At 42.3% G+C, this 17,679-nt stretch overlaps 1 protein-coding gene across 4 annotated transcripts in view; it reads right to left on the bottom strand.

The window, feature by feature from the left end:
* Positions 1 to 4,160: 4,160 nt before the first annotated feature.
* The window catches only part of TMOD1 (tropomodulin 1), a 69,177-nt gene continuing 55,658 nt past the window's right edge, over positions 4,161 to 17,679 (bottom strand). The window contains exons 9-11 of one of the 4 annotated variants that reach the window (XM_069962115.1): positions 17,233 to 17,377; positions 11,486 to 11,550; positions 8,380 to 8,466 (exon numbers count right to left, since the gene is read on the bottom strand). In XM_069962115.1, the coding sequence (XP_069818216.1) occupies positions 11,486 to 11,550; positions 17,233 to 17,377 (210 nt within the window). In that variant the 3' untranslated portion in view covers positions 8,380 to 8,466. Of the gene's footprint in view, positions 8,467 to 11,485; positions 11,551 to 11,630; positions 11,815 to 17,232; positions 17,378 to 17,679 lie in introns of all 4 variants that reach the window. The other 3 variants (XM_069962116.1, XR_011362156.1, XM_069962114.1) reach the window with 3 other exon arrangements.

The raw sequence follows: 17,679 nt of genomic DNA, 5'->3' as shown, positions 1-17,679 counted from the left end.
CACCCCGATCTCTCCCCCGGCCCTCTGTATAATTACCCCGATCTCTCCCCCGGCCCTCTGTATAATTACCCCGATCTCTCCCCCGGCCCCCCTCCTTCCTGTGTATACAGTCCTATTCAAAGATCGCTCAGCCCCCGGTGTAACTGCTGCCTGCGCTGGCCCCGATCTCCGCACCTGTACTCAGCTGACAGGCGCTGTGTACGAAGCAAGGAAGAAATCTCTCCTGCACTCACTTACACAGCGCCTGTCAGCTGAGTACAGGTGCGGAGATCGGGGCCAGCGCAGGCAGCAGTTACACCGGGGGCTGAGCGATCTTTGAATAGGACTGTATACACAGGAAGGAGGGGGGCCGGGGGAGAGATCGGGGTAATTATACAGAGGGCCGGGGGAGAGATCGGGGTAATTATACAGAGGGCCGGGGGAGAGATCGGGGTGATAATACATGAAGGAGGGGGGTCGGGGACATCAGCACCCGGCTAACTTGGTACAGCAGGGACACAGAGCACTGAACCCTGATTGGCTACACGCTACCAAGCCAGTCAGGGTTTAGTGCTCTGCTGCTAATAGGAGAGCCGACGCCGGCCCGCTATGGTGACGTCACCGAACCGGAAGAAGAGGATCCGCGAGTTGCAGCCCGGACCATCACGTGACCGGACCGGAGATCTCCTTGGGGGGCCAAAAACGGACAGGTAAGTATATTAGGAAAGGGTTAACCTTGGTTAACCCTTTCCATTGCTAATTTATAGATTTTCCCTGGAATACCCCTTTAATCTGGGTCACTTAGACAATATAAACTTTGCTTTTTGTCTCAAGAATCTAGTCTGACACATCTGACTTGGACAAATAGCTCATTCTGAGAAACAAAAGCTGAGCTGTGATTGGCTGTAATGCTTGCTGGAATTCCTCTTGCTACCCGAGACAGGTTTGAGGATGGTGCTTTCGCTATATGGGCTGGAGAGGGGGGATGTTTGTGCACCTGCTTGCCTCCATCTGATGTGTCTGATTTATGTCCCTGATTGAGAATTCTGGGCCATTGTGTTGTCAATGATAAAGTAAAGCTCCACTTACATCAGGTTTTGGGCTGTGTTGCCAGTATAATTTAGAATATCTTTTAAAAAAAGGTATTCTGACATATACAGTGGCATGCCTATCCTATAGACATTATTAAACCAAATGTAGTGTGCTGGTGTCCATGTCTGAACTGCTTCCATATATATTGTTTGTGGGAATTACAATATGTTTCCCTCTTCATTTAGAGCTACATACACTTTTTAAGTCTTAAGTTAAGGCAAAATATTTGTAAACTGTAAAACATTATTCTAGCATTATCCCAACGAAATCTACTTGATTTGGCCATGAAGATGTTCAGTAAAGTAAAAATATTTGATTCCTTTTTGACTGTGAAACAGGTGTATATGTTAAAGGGGTAGTGCGGCGGTAAACAATTATTCACAGAATAACACACATTACCAAGTTATACAACTTTGTAATGTACGTTATGTCTGTGAATGGCCCCCTTCTCCGTGTCCCACCACCCCCACCCGTGTGCCCGGAAGTGTGGTGCGCTATACATACCTGTCAGGTGCCGACTCGTCTCCGATCTTCAGTCTGCGATGTCGTCTTCAGACGGCCCGGCCGAATCACTCCGAGCGTCCTGAGTGCCGGCCGCCCTCTTCAGCGTCATCAGATGCTCAGCCGCGATTGGCTAAGCACAGTTTGGCTCAGCCAATAGCAGCTGAGCAGCTGATGACGCGCCCGCGTCATCGGCTGCTCAGCCGCGATTGGCTGAGCACAGTTATGCTCAGCCAATCGCGGCTGAGCAGCCGATGACGCGTCAGAGGGCGGCCGGCACTCAGGACGCTCGGAGGGATTCGGCCGGGCAGTCCGAAGACGACATCGCAGACTGAAGATCGGAGACGAGTCGGCACGTGACAGGTATGTATAGCGCACCACACTTCCGGGTACACTGGTGGGGGTGGTGGGACACGGGGAAGGGGGCCATTCACAGACATAACATACATTACAAAGTTGTATAACTTTGTAATGTGTGTTATTCTGTGAATAATTCTTTACCGCTGCACTACCCCTTTAAAGGAACTAATGTTTTTTTTTAATCAACAGATTGCTATAATACTTCCACTCAGCCTTCCACTTGTGTGGTACATACACTTAATGTTTTTAAATAAATCAAACACTTACCAGTATTGTCTAATATGGCTGTTTATTCGTAGCTATTAGGTTACATTTACTGGATAATAGAACCAGATCACACAGCAAGCTAATTCTTATAAAATTTTAACATTTTGTGTGTCCTAACAATATTTAAGAACATTTCATATGTTACTGTAAGATATACTATGTTTTAATGGCTTAAGCTCACTGAAACATCTTTGAGAGACTAAAATCCCTGGAGAAGAGGCTTGGATAAGCTTCCTGTAATACTTTGTAGTACAGTAATATGCAATGGATAGTGCATCATATCATTCCCCTGTGAACAGGCTTTCCGGGACGTTTTATGGATGGCCTATCCTTATGATATTGCCCTAGACAAAGCTGTGTAATTGCATCCCCTCCATGTGAAGGCCTGGGGTTGTGCAAAGTTGATCAAGATACTCCCTGTACTCACATCTAACTAGAGGAACCACAAAACCCAGCACAATGAGTACCAGGGCTGTGGAGTTGGTAAGCCAGAGCTCCGACTCAAACTCCGACTCCTGAATTTTATCAGGACCGACTCTGACTCCTGCTCCTTCATAAATGGCCGGTCATATACCAGGGGAGTTATTTATCACACTGGCTCAGCAGCTTCTCCCTAATGTCCTACATGATCCTGAGGCGACTTCTGAGGGAATAAAGGAATACTGTATATGAAGCAGCTTCTCCTGTGTGTGCAGTGGATGCAGCCAGTCTCCAGCCTCCATGTCCTGAACTACTCACAACTAGAATAGATGGAGCAGGTGATCTTTTCCTGCTGACAATCTTCTATGTTTCTAACTAAATATTCACCATACACACAGAAACACTGCTAACAATGCCAGATACCTGTAATATAGAGGTCAGCCATAGTGATATACAGGGGGTTACACATAGTGATATAAAGAGAGGTCACACATAGTGATATAGAGAGGGGTCACACAGTGATATAGAAGGTCACTGTGGGGGCACGCAATGGCACGCACACACACACAGCCTTCTGCAGCTATAGCATACACACACCCCCTGAGCAAAACTTGTAAAATTCATATCAAAATTCAATTCTACATTTTTTAAAGATTTTTTTTAAAGCTGGAGTCGGTACATTTTTTTCCGACTCGAAACTCCAGCCAAAACTAACTCCGACTCCACAGCCCTGATGAGTACTGGATATTTGGTTCACCCGTATGTGTAAAAAAGAACATTGCTGTGGATGCAGTGATGTACGTTAAAGGGGTAGTGCGGCGCTAAGAAATTATTCACAGAATAACACACATTACAAAGTTATACAACTTTGTAATGTATGTTATGTCTGTGAATCGCCCCTTTCCTGTGTCCCACCACCCCCGCACGTGTACCCGGAAGTGTTGGTGCATTATACATTACCTGATCCGTGTCGCGCATGTCCGCCATCTTGTGCCAAACGTCATCTTCGGACGGACGAATCGTTGCCGCCGTCCCCCCTCTGCCGCGTCATAACTGTGCTCAGCCGCGATTGGCTGAGCACAGTTATGCGGGGGTTGTAACCCGCCATGAATGCATCACTGTCTGTTGAGGCATGTCATCACTCAAGGATGGTGGCAAAGCACTTCTCTCCAAAATGTTGTCCCACATAAACGTGCACAAACCCTTGCCAACCAAATCACCCATAAAACCCATAAAACATGATGGGGCAGCAGCCTATTTACTTGTACTACAGATCACCTTGGAAATCAGTGTTTTCCTTATCCTAAAATGAAACCTGCTATGATACAACCATCAGTATATTTTCTATTTTGAAAAAAATGTGCAAAAGGCAATATTATTTAATCCTTCCAATAATTAAAAAAATAAACATTCCATTAAGTAACAGAAATTAAACACTGTTTATATATAAATAGCCATATAATATAGTATGCAAGCAACAAAACATTTATTAATTTTACAAAGTTTAAAGATTCTGGAAACTACAGAATATGTATTGCCTTTTAAATGATCAAAATGCAGTGTTTCTTTTTATCTAATGAAAGAGCTGACAAACAGACACAGGTATATGGTTTATTGTATAACCAAGAGATATTGAGGTTTTGATACATGTATATTGTTAAAAACTCAAACACACCACACAATGTATTTGTTTTTATATATAGCAAAGACATGCATAATTTCTATTTTTGAAAGGCACAGACAAGATTTATCATCACTAGTGAAAAGAAAATGTGTCTCTGCTGACATCTCATCTTTCAAAGTTCCCATTTAAATAAAGAACTGGAAGCTGGTTGTTATGAGAAACTTTTTTAGTTTTCAGGCAGTAACTCTAGTACAAAAACTGCAAGGAATTAGTGTACTTATCTAATTACACTACATCATGTAGATTTAAAACATATTATGTCCAAGTGACCTGGGAACTTCATATTGATAGGAAAATGACAATCTACAGGTGTGTTAATTTACCTCTTGATGCGAGGCAAATAGAGCCTCAGGTCAGCTAATATAGGATGTGTGTTACCATCTATAACAAAAAGAGCTTGCATGACTACATTTCTAGATGAACTGTTAAATTGGTACTCTGGGACTTAAAAACTTTTGATATAGTGCTGCCCTTTAAAAAAAAAAAAAAGTATAATAAACATCTTAGTAACCCCCCCCCCCCCCCATTGTCCTCCTATGTTTCCAGGTCCTCTGCTGACCGCCGCCACAAACGTCTCACCAGTGACAGCCCACTAAGCTGTCACTGAAATGGCTGTGCAGGCTGACACTGCCAAGACGATATTATCCAGGAAGTGGCAGCAGTCAGGAGGTAGTCCAGTAATGCCACTGGAGGACAACAGGGAATGCAGTGAGATAGGAATTACACATTTATCATATTGTATATAAAGGCAGCACTATATAAAAAGTTTTTAAGTGCTGCATAACACCTTCAAGCGTTGAGGATCTTTCACATTCAAATGCTTAAAGGAATCTTGTTGCAAGTAAGATTTTCGTATGAAATACTGTGTTCATTTTAGCTGCTTTTTCATACTGTTTTATACTTTTCTAGTGTGCAATAAAAGCTGTGTTGAATAAAAACACTGCAGAAACATCACATCAATAAATGTTTGGCAGATGAAATTACATAGAGATAGTATAGCATTGCTCAGCAATGACATTCTTCATTCTGGGATACAACACTTATAAATCTGATTTAGCTCAGTATATAACAGAACAATAAAAAGGCACATGAAAAAACTTTGCACATTGGCTGGCACTGCTGACATGTAACACTAAGGTTTAATACCAAAATAATATACCGTATTAATCATAATGGTAAGGGGGTTTTCGCATCTTATTAATTGGTGGCATTTTGCTATGTATGGGTCCAACTCCTTGAACCAACACTGATCCTAAAAATAAAGGGGCCCAACACTAGAGTAGCACGGCATTCTCCCCTTCTTAAGTCCCTATTCCATGGAACGATTATCGGCTGTATTCAGCCGATAATCGTCCCGTGGAATAGAAGGCAACAATCAGCTGACATCGTTCTTGTTGTCTGATCATTGTTGTCGTTTGTCTTTCAACCATGTTGAAAGACGAGCCATTGTGATAGCAGCTATCTGCAGCCGTCGCTCCGTGGAATAGGAGCGGCGGCAGCAGACCGCCATTATCCTCTATGGGCTGCCTGGACGATCTAGCGATCTCCCGGGCAGCTCCCCGCGGCCCCTCCCGCACTCACCCACTACACGCGGCGGCAGCGAGCAGGGAACTATGAGCAAACGAGCGCTGACAGCGCCCGTTTGCTCCTCAGTCGGCCTGTGGAATAGGGCCTTAAGTTTACCCTAAAGTATGGCTCTGAAAGACTTGCAGCACAGCTTCATTCATGTCAATTAGGAACTAAGAGCCCTATTGTACACGTTGTTTATCAGCTAAACAGGCAGACATCGTCCTGTGTAATAGGGTTAAAGATCAGCCAATGATTGAGCAAACATTCATTTGTCAGCTGATTGGGTTGTTTTGTCCTGCTATAAAATAATTAGCCATTGGTTGCCCATTTCTGTGAGATAGGGGATAGGCAGCAAACAGCTGATGCCTCAAAGAGCCATGTGACTGACTGAGGGTGCTACTACACAGGCCGATGGCGGCCCCATCAATACTGTAAATGAGCGCCGATCTGCTAGAAACAGGCTGCTCTGAAGCTGCAGAGCGCGGGATCTGAGAGGAAGCATGCAGAGTGTGGGAGGAGACCTGGAACCTGAATAGATAATGTAAACTGTTGAATTGTCTGCCGTGCATCGCTATTAGTCGTAGCTATACGCTGTTGGTGCCCGATGATTTTAGGTCAGGGCCTAAAGGAAAGATCAGCCGATATCATTTTATCAGCTGATCGTTTTCTCTAATACACGGAGAGATCGTGTAATAGGGCCCTAAGCCTTGTGAGACTCGAAAAACAAGCGTTGATCAGCCCTTGTTTACTGATGCGTCCGGCATCTGGGCCATCCAATATGGCCCTAATTTGTAGGGAAAAATAATAAAGGGTATGCAGCTCTAAATGAGCACGACAGACACTTCATTCATAGAATGTGAGTTTTCCAGAAGTTGAACCGCCACTGATAATAAGGTGACAGCATATTCTACCGTAGTGATATGCCATTACTTTTTAAGGGTATGTGCACCCTGAGGAACAGGTGAAGAATTTGAAGAGGAATCTATCTTAATTTCTGCTTAAATTTCCTCCTGTAAAATATGAACAGAGCAATGTCCCATTGTTTTCAATAGTGCTCTGTCGTTTACACTGCTAAATTTCCAAGCAGAATTTTCTGCCGCAGATCCGCTGATTATTCCTCAGTGTGCACATACCCTTAGATGAGAATACCACTTAATGGTGTCACTGCTGTTTGAGGTTGCTAAAGCTTTGTGGTGTACTGATGTGTGGCAGCCTAGCCACAAAGAGAAGCTGCAGGCAACCCAACATTCCACAGTGTAGGCACTCATTTAAATGCTCTGGCTTATATGTAATTCGTAATATGCCATTATGTAATTCGTTATATTGAGTCCTACTGAGAGAAGACTGGTCTTTGCAATGGCATTTTTTCCCTTTTCTGCCCTTTATTGGGGATGGGGGTGTAATAGCGATGAGGCCTCCTCATTCATGTTCCCAGCTGTCCTGGTGAGAAAACCTTTTTAATCCTACAGTGTACAAGCCTAGCCTTGTAAATGAGTTATACTCTTTATTATAGCTCTCCTAACAGGCACAGGGCAGGCAGGCTGCAGAAATTTGCAAAGGTATGGGAACATTTTAGAAGGCTGCTCTATCTTACAGTATGTGCTAATTATTGTATATAACTATAATATATTAATAGGATGTTATGGGTATCTTATATTAAGCTATGATTGTTGCATGGCTACTATAAATCTAATGATCAGTGATAACGTTATTCAGGATCTTACATTTAAGTGTGTTTAAATATATAGAATGTTCTGCCATGCAAACATACTGTATTATATGTAGTGTAATCAAGTGTCACATTGGAATGTGGTGGAAAGGAGAGATTATGATGGACAATATGATGAAAAATCTGTGGAAAGAAATTATATTTTTTAACAAGTGGCACAAACGGAAAATGTGTTCAGCTATAGGAGGGATCATCAATCAGAAAAGAATGTGACTTGTAACTTTCAGGTTAATACTGGCTATTAGAGATTAGAAAATCTCAAGCACGCCCAGGTTCATCCATCCCTGAACGCTTTGCATTTGATTACCAGTTGCTGAAGAAGTTGGATGCAGCCCTAAGGCTGCCTGGAAATCGTGGATACAGCCAAAGGCTGCAACTGACTTCTTCAGCCACCAGTAATCGAATGCAAAGCTATTTATTATCAGTGCTGGCAATGCACAATGTATTTTGTTTATTTGTGTAATCAGTGGATGTTATACTGGTAAATCATATTTAATGCTGAGTATTAAACTGTATAAATGTGAATAACTAATGTGTTGATCCCAAATATGCAAGAAACACCAACAGCAAAATAAGGGTCACAATATCAAGTTGGTCTGCAATTAAGAATTACCAAATGACATGGTTTTTGTGTATTTCTGCTTCTTGATGACATCACTATTTGAGTGCATAATATCTGGCACTGTGGAGAACTGAGGTATGAAACACAGCTGTAGGGCTTTTACCCAGGTATAAGGATTCCACACCCTGGCGCAAACTCTGAAAGGGTTGTGCTATGTGGTGTTCTCTTCACCTTCGCCTTATACCCCACTTCGGCATTTTGGAAAAATTGGGCCATCCAGGTCGGCCAGCCTTCTCTTTCTCACTGTTAAGGAAAACATATGAATTACAAAAGTTATTAAGAGAGACAATTAGTGATACTTTTTTCTATACTTTCATGGTAAATGGGTTTTCCCCACAACACCCTATCTACAGGATGATTGTTGGAGATGTGACCAATGGGACCCCCAGTGATCAAGAGAATGGAGGTCTCATGTTCCCTGAATGGAGCAGCAGTCACACATGTGCACTGTCACTCCATTCATTGCTTATAGGATACAGACAATGAATAGAGCAGCACTATGTACACAATACTGCTACTCTATTCAAAAAGAAACCCACAAACCCCCTTGCTGGGAGTCCCAGAGGTTGAAGGCCAAGTGATTATACATTTGCTGTTGATAAACAGGTACTCCAGCGGTGGTGGTGGGGGCTATTTTGGGATCTGGCCAGGGAGAAGTTGGCTGAGGGAAATGACGTCCACTCGCCTCCCCGTTTCCAGCGGTGGGTCCCATATCGCGGCGCTCCGGTCCCCGGTGCCCGGCTGCTTCCTAGTGTCTGACGCGGGCTCGAGACGTGACGCCTCAAGTCCGCTCAGCCAGTCAGTGACAGAGGCGGGATCTGAGCGAACATGAAACGGATCCCGCCTCTGTCACTGGCTGGTTGAGTGGACTGAGTGACCCACATCAGACACCAGGAAGCGGCCGGGCACCAAGGTCGTTTCCCTCAGCCACCTCCTCCCCGGCCAGATCCCAAAATAACCCCCCCGCCGGAGTACCCCTTTAAGACCGCCCTCTCAAGTAATTTTTTTATATGCTTAAAGCGACTCTGTATCCACCAAACCGCTAGTAGCATCCGTTTGAGAGTAAATCCTTACCAGTTGTGTCTTTTAAAATGCACCCGGTGCCTTGGTTAGCGCAAAAAATGATCTTTAGGCTGGGTTCACACTACGTATATTTGAGGCTGTATATTTGAGGCTGTATAGCAACCAAAACCAGGAGTGGATTAAAAACACAGAAAGGCTCTGTTCACATAATGTTGTAATTGAGTGGATGGCCGTCATTTAATGGCAAATATGTGCTGTTATTTTAAAACAACGGCTGTTATATTGAAATAATGGAAGTTATTTACCGTTATATGGCGGCCATCCACTCAATTTCAACATTGTGTGAACAGATCCTTTCTGGGTTTTCAATCCACTCCTGGTTTTGGTTGCTATGAGGACCTGACATGAGGACCAAATACAGCCTGAAATATACATAGTGTGAACCCAGCCTTAATCTGTAGCAGGCAAGTCAAAATAGTGTAGCCTAGAGTGTCTTTGCCCCAGGCCTGCAACGCCTCACCTTTCTTCCACCCCACCCTCCTCATCATTATGGACACCGCCAGGCAGGATTTCTATTCGGCGCTCGTCTAAAATGCACCTGTGTTGCTACAGCCCAGGTAATAGCGGTGGGTTGGTGGATACAAAGTCACTTTAAAAATACTTAGTGTGTGAACATAGCCTTTCTGTGTTTTCAATCCACTGCTGGTTTTGGTTGCAAAATACTGACAGAAATACTGAGGAAAAATACTGTGTGGGAATATAGCCTAAGTATTTTTAAAGTGACTCTGTATCCACCAACCCACCGCTATTACCTGGGCTGTAGCAACACAGGTGCAGTTTAGACAAGCGATTAATAGAAATCCTGTCTGGGGGTGTCCATAATGATGAGGAGGGTGGGGTGGAAGAAAGGTGAGGCGTTGCAGGCCTGGGGCAAAGACACTCTAGGCTACACTATTTTGACTTGCCTGCTACAGATTAAAGATCATTTTTTGCGCTAACCAAGGCACCGGGTGCATTTTAAAAGTGTGTGCCAGTGTGTGCCTTTCTGTGTTTTCAATCCGCTGCTGGCTTTGGTTCCAAAATACTGAGCAAAAATACTGTGTGGGAACATAGCGTTATTCTGTATTCAAATGCATCCTCAATCATGCAACAATGAATTACTAATCACAGCTCCTCCTTATTTATTATTGTAATGTGCACACCTTGCCTGTGACAGTCTGACTGATAAAATGTAAATTATAGAAAGATATTTTAAGAAAATTGCTAAAACAATTGAGACAATAGCTCAGACTTTTAAATTGTCTGAGGCAAAGCTCTGACAATTTTTTCTTATGGTACTTTTACACGGAGCGATAATTCGCCCGATCGCTCGATTAACGATTTTGAATAAACAATGTTTTTTTTATAACTATCAGCGTTTAGATGGAACGATACATCGTACAAAAAAATCGTTATGCGATCGTTTTGCAATCGCTTAAGCCTATCTCACACATAGGTGAAATCATTTAAAGAATGTTTACACGGAACGATCTGCGAATTTTTTGCGAACGATCAACGCCGATTTAAGAACATGTTGAAAGATCAAAATGAACGATTTCTCGCTCGTTGCTTGATCGTTCGCTGCGTTTACTCGTACGATTATCATTCGATCGTTATCGTGCAAATTCGACCGATAAATCGTTCCGTGTAAAAGGACCATTAGTCAGCAACCAATCACAGCTCAGAATAAGCATTACTGGTTGCACATCTTTATCTCAGACTGATTAATAAATGTGTGCCGCTGTGTGGCAAAGAATGAAAAATATTCAGTTCTTCAAGGAATTAAGTAGTTATGTTTCATTTTAGTATGTTTCATTTTACAATACTATTTTACATTTAGAATGTCATACCTGAACAATACAATCTATTCCTTGTCTATTGAGTTTAGCTATAAATAATATCTTATTTTAAACCTAGTTCTGTAAGGAGCAGAGACAATTTATCACAGGACATACAGTACAGACACTAATTAATCTAAGTATAAATACAGCAGTTCAATTTACTAGGAATAGTGTAAAAAATAAATACAGTAAAGTAAAAAGAATCAAGTTCTGTGCAGAAGATAAAGCATTGTGATGAAATAAAGAGAGCAAGGTTCCAGAAATGCTGTTAAGAGCCAGAGGGTGGCAGATCAGAGTACTGCCTGTGGCATAGAAAATGAAGTTTTGCCAAGAGAAATGTATAGAGATTGTATCTATACTTATACATCCTCCAGGTCCAGAGCTGAAAAGTTATGCCACGGCCCATCAGATCTATGTATACGAGCTGTAAACAAGAAGCAGATTGCACTGATCTATTTGTAATATTCACAGATATAAAAGTATTTAGATAACATTCTTACAAACCATTATAATGCAGAGCTATATGTCAGATAGTCGCTAAAGATAATACTCATTCCTGTAAAAACCTTGGGGAACATTTTCTTAAAAATGGATGTAGCTTTTTAGATTTAGTCTAGGGCATAAAACAGCATTACAGTAGGGAAATTAGGTATTTTTTTATGCTGCCGATTTTGAAAGTTTTATCCACCTACAAAGAATGGAGAAGAATAATGTTCATCGTAGGTACAGCTCAACTTTGAAAGACAGAATCTATAAAAAAAATATATATTTTTAAATAATTATTTAGCATTATATTGCATGAAATAAGAATTTTATATAGTACAAAAACCTAACTTAATATTTGGTACAGACATTACAGAGGTCAGATGTTTCCTGTAGTTCTTCACTAAGTTTGCACACACTGCAGCAGGGAGTTTGTCCCACTCCTCCATACAATCTTCTCCAGATCTTTCAGGTTAAAGGGCTGCCACTGGGCAGCATAGAGCTTCAGCTCCCTCCAAAGATTTTCTATTGGGTTCAGGTCTGGAGGCTGGCTAGGGCACTCTGGGAGCTTTAAATGCTTCATATGGAGCCATTCCCTAGTTGCCCTGTCCGTGTGTTTAAGGTCATTGTCACGCTGGAAGATCCAGCCGGAGCCTGGTACTGTCCCATCTCAGTCAGTGATTGGCTGTTGCCCCAAAGACAAGTCCATCTCGGATGTAGAGGCAGGAAAATTTTTTGAGTGGAATACTTCAACTATACATTGTTGAGACCTTGGAAAACATTTAATTATTGTTTGGCAAACTGTAGGAGTGAATTATATGAGAATTATGTAATGCAAAGTACAGTGGTACCCTGGTTTAAGGGCGTTTTGGTTTAAGAGCTCACAGTTTTTCAAAATTCTGACTTGGTTTAAGAGCATTGCTTTGGTTTGGTGGGAGCGCGAGTGGAGGAGTAGCATGGTCTGCACAGGGTGGTCTACAGCACTGTACTCTGACCCAGGAAGTCTCCCTCACCTTCCAAATCATAGCAGATCCACTTCAGGCTGGGGCTTACATTAGGGGACAGGACTGTGGATGTAACCTCTTCATAGCTGTAACCCCTCTCTCCCCGGACAGAGAGTGCTGCATGTATGTGCCCACATCTGCCCTGCTCATTCCTTCATACTCCCTGCAGTCTCTGTCAGTCCTTGTGTTTCCCATCCTCTCCATTCCTGTACAGTAACTTATAATATCACAGATTCTGCTGTTTCTGAATATTTGTTTCATCTGTTTTACATGTTATTCAGAATAATAAATCATTATTTTTGGGGTGTGGAACCAATTGTCTGCATTTCTATGATTTCTTATGGGAAAATTTGCTTTGGTTTAAGAGTGGATTTGGATTACAAGAACGGTCCCGGAACAAATTATGCTCGTAATCCAAGGCACCACTGTACTAGATACATAATCAAAACGATTATAAGGCTACGTTCACATTTCTGCCATGGGAAGCTCCAGTGATAGTATCCAAAATTGCAGAATAGCATCGGTGGAGTTCCTGAAATATTCCTACAACGTTCTTTTTCAGTAAAGAACAGACACTGATTGCAATGGAACCAGCGTCCGTTCTTTACTGCAGGGGCGGCATTGCATTGAAGTCAATGCAATGCCGCCTGCTATGTTTACACGTCGTTATTTTATCGCTCATTCTTTAAAACGGGCGTTAAAATGATGTACATGCCTGTTATATAAATAATATAGCTAATAATATATTATACTAGAAAATGTACGATTTGTTCTAAGGTGCCCAGGAGGCCAAGATAAAGGTATTGTTTCATCTGAGTTAATCAGTGGAATTAGTGTATACCTGTAGTGCATAGTTGGAGGGGTTCTGTATACCCACAATGTATAGTTTTTAGGGGTCTCGCATAGATGGAGTAGGGGGTCTACCAGTTATTACTGTGGATGTTGTGAGGCAGCTTCCCTAGCAACCATTGCTCCCTGTGAAAATGAAAGCAGTAATCTTATTGGTTGCTAAGGCTCCAACTGCCATGTCTGCTGCAGCTAATTATATCACCTGTGTTTGCAGTGAGGAGATTTTCCCATTCATCTCTATGGAGCGCTCTTTCCCCTCCCCCTCCCCTCCTGTACATCTGGCGGGGACGGGACCTTCGCAATAACCTTCCCGGGCACCCAATGTATCTGTGTGCCAAATTTGGGGTCAAACGGTTCAGGCGTTTGGAAGTCTATAGAGGACAGACAGACAGACACAAGGACAGACAGACAGACTTTGATTTTTATGATATAGATAAATAAATAATAGCTGTTCACACAATGCATTGAAGTGAATGGTTAATTGATTTGTGGGCACAGAACTATTGGCTGCAGGAACGTCCTGAATGCAGCCCGACGGCTGGCACTTAACAGCATTGGTTGCTATGCAACGGACGCTGTTAACCCTTTGAGGACCAGGCCCAAAATGACCCAGTGGACCGCGCAAATTTTAATCTTAGTGTTTTCATTTTTCCCTCCTCCCCTTCTAAGAGCTCTAGCACTCTCAGTTTTCTATCTACAAGGCCATGTAATGGCTTATTTTTTACAGGAATAGTTGTCCTATGTAATGGCGTCTTTCATTCTACCATAACATGTATGACGGAATCCCAAATATATTATTTATGAAGATATAAATTGGTGAAATCGTAAAAAAGAATGCAATATGGTAACGTTTGGGGGGTTCCTGTGTCTACGTAATGCACTGTATGGTAAAAGCGACATGATACTATTACTCTATAGGTCAGTCCGAACACAACCATATGCAGGTTACACAGATTCTCTAATGTTATATATTTTTTTTAAAATGAAATCCTTTTTTTGGGCAATTAATTATTAATAAAATGGGCCTATTGTGATGCTTATAACGGTTTTATTTTTTTCACCTATGGGGCTGTTTGGGGCGTAATTTTTTCCGCCATGATCTCTAGTTTTTATTAATACCATATTTGTGAAGATTGGACGCTTTGATCACTTGTTATTAATTTTTTTTATATATAATGTAACATAAAATCGGTTCTCCGCGCACTTTTTTTCCCTCTTTTCGTCTACGCTGTTCTCCGTTCGCAATCACGCTTGTTATATTTTAATAGATCGGACAATTACACACGCTACGGTATATTATATGTTTGTTTATTTATTTTTATATGTTTTTTTATATAATGGGCTGGGGGGGTGATTTCAACTTTTATTGGGGGAGGGGCTTTGTGGTAGTGTATGTGTTTTTAACTTTTTTTTTCTTTTACACATTTAAAGGGGTAGTCCACCCAAAAAATTTTTCTTACAAATCAACTGGTGCCATAAAGTGCCAGAGATTTGTAAATCACTTCTATTAAAAAATTTTAAGTCTTCCAGTACTTATCAGCTGCTGTGTGTCCAGCAGGAAGTGGTGTTTTCTTTCCTGTCTGACCCAGTGCTCTCTGTTGCCTCCTCTGTCTATGTCAGGAACTGTCCGAAGCAGGAGCAAATCCCCATAGAAAACCTCTCCTGCTCTCCAGACTGGAAATAATACAACTTCCTGTTGGGCATACAGCAGCTGATAAGTACTGGAAGGCTTGAGATTTTTTAATAGAAGTAAATTACAAATCTCTGGCACTTCATGGTAGCAGTTGATTTGAAAGAAAAAATTTTTTGGTGGACTACCCCTTTAACCCTTTGAGGACCAGGCCCAAAATGACCCAGTGGACCGCGCAAATTTTGATCTTAGTGCTTTCGTTTTTCCCTCCTCCCCTTCTAAGAGCTCTAGCACTCTCAGTTTTCTATCTACAAGCCATGTAAGTGCTTTTTTTTTTACAGGAATAGTTGTACTTTGTAATGGCGTCATTCATTTTACCATAACATGTATGATGGAATTCCAAATATATTATTTATGAAGATATAAATAGGTGAAATCGTAAGAAAGAATGCAATATGGTAACGTTTGGGGGGTTCCTGTGTCTACGTAATGCACTATATGGTAACAGCGACATGACACTATTATTCTATAGGTCAGCCCGAACACAACCATATGCAGGTTACACAGATTCTCTAATGTTATATATATATTTTTTTATGAAATACTTTTTTTTGGCAATTAAATATTAATAAAATGGGCCTATTGTGACGCTTATAACGGTTTTATTTTTTCACCTATGGGGCTGTATGGGGTGTCATTTTTTTCCGCCATGATCTCTAGTTTTTATTAATACCATATTTGTGAAGATCGGACGTTTTGATCACTTTTTATAGATTTTTTTTAATATATAATGTAACATAAAATCGGTAATCTGCGCACTTTTTCCCCTCTTTTCGTGTACGCCGTTTACCGGTCGCAATAACGCTTGTTATATTTTAATAGATCGGACAATTACGCACGCTACGGTATATTATATGTTTATCTATTTATTCATTTTTATATGTTTTATTTATATAATGGGAAAGGGGGGTGATTTAGACTTTTATTGGGGGAGGGGTTTTGGGGTAGTGTAATAGTGTTTTGAACTTTTTTTTTTTTACACTTTTGAAGTCCCTTTGGGGGACTTGTACATAGATTAGTCTGATTTCTACACTGATGAATGCTATGCCATAGGCATAGCATTGATCAGTGTTATCGGCGATCTGCTCATTGAGCCTGCCTGTGCAGGCTTAGAGTAGCAGATCGCCGATCGGACCGCACGGAGGCAGGTGAGAGACCTCCTGCAGTCCGTTTTACCGATCGGGACCCCCGCAGTCACACTGCGGGGGTCCCGATCGGTAAGTGACAGGGGACTCCCCCTGTCACTTACACTTAAACGCTGCGGTCGCGCCGCGATCGCGGCGTTTAAGGGGTTAATGACACGCGGCAGCGCGATCGCTGCAGCGTGTCATTACCGGTGAGGTCCCGGCTGCTCACTGCAGCCGGCCCCCACCTCCTATGAAGCGCGCTCCGCTCCGGAGCGCGCTTCATAGCGGGAATAACACCCATGACGTAAGGTTACGTCATGGGTCGTCTGGGGACAGACTTCCATGACGTAACCCTACGTCCAGGGTCGTCTAGGGGTTAAAGTCCCTTTGGGGGACTTTTACATGAAATACTTTGATTTCATACACTGATCATTGCTATGCCATAGGCATAGCATTGAACAGTGTTATCGGTGCTCTGCTGATTGAGCCTGCCTGTGGAGGCTCAGTGCAGCAGATCGCCGATCAGACCGCACGGAGGAAGGTAAGCGACCTCCGGCGGTGCGATGAGTAAGTGACAGGGGACTCCCCCTGTCACTTACACTTAAACGCGGCGGCCGCTCCGCAATCGTGGCATTTAAGGAGTTAATGACACGCTGCAGCGTGTCTTTACCGGTGAGGTCCCGGCTGCTGATTGCAGCCAGCCCCCACCTGCTATGCTTCATAGCCGGAGAAACATCCAGGACGTATAGTTACGCCCTAGGTCGTCTGTGGACAGACTTCCATGGCGTAACTATACGCCCTGGGTCGTCTAAGGGTTAAATAAAATGTGAACATAGCCATTCAGAGGAAAGTATAGAATAATATATTTTGCAGATGTCAAATGTATAATTATTTCAAAGATATTATTTTATAATAAATCATATTGCATACGGCCATATAGATCATCATCTTACCAAGATCATTATTGTTCATCATAGCATTAGATGCTCGCAGTCGCGGTCCTTGCTGAGTGAAGTGATAACCAAATTTAAGGAGTGTTGAATTTTTTTCTAACATACTTGCAATTTCCATTTCTACTTTATTACCAAGTGGTTGACTCTAGAAAAAAAAAGTAAAACAAACGTTCAGTACTGCCATAGCAAAAATCTGACAGACGGCAGGGGAGAAAATAATAATAAATTATTGTAAGGGAAAATGCCCGTCCTGATGGATTACAAGCTCAGCCAATCAGTGACTGCAGTGGTGTCCTGACCCAGTCACTGATAGAGATGATCGAACGGCGTAAAATCTTAAGTTCTAGAGAACTCGAACCTTGTCGAACCTTCTGCATTTGATTCCTGATGCCTTAAAGGGGTTTGCCACTTTATAGTAAAATTGCTCAGTGTACAGTATTAGAAAGT

This window comes from Dendropsophus ebraccatus, chromosome 3 (genome assembly GCF_027789765.1).
Source record: "Dendropsophus ebraccatus isolate aDenEbr1 chromosome 3, aDenEbr1.pat, whole genome shotgun sequence".
NCBI lineage: Eukaryota > Metazoa > Chordata > Amphibia > Anura > Hylidae > Dendropsophus > Dendropsophus ebraccatus.
This window is presented reverse-complemented; position numbering and strand designations above follow the sequence as displayed.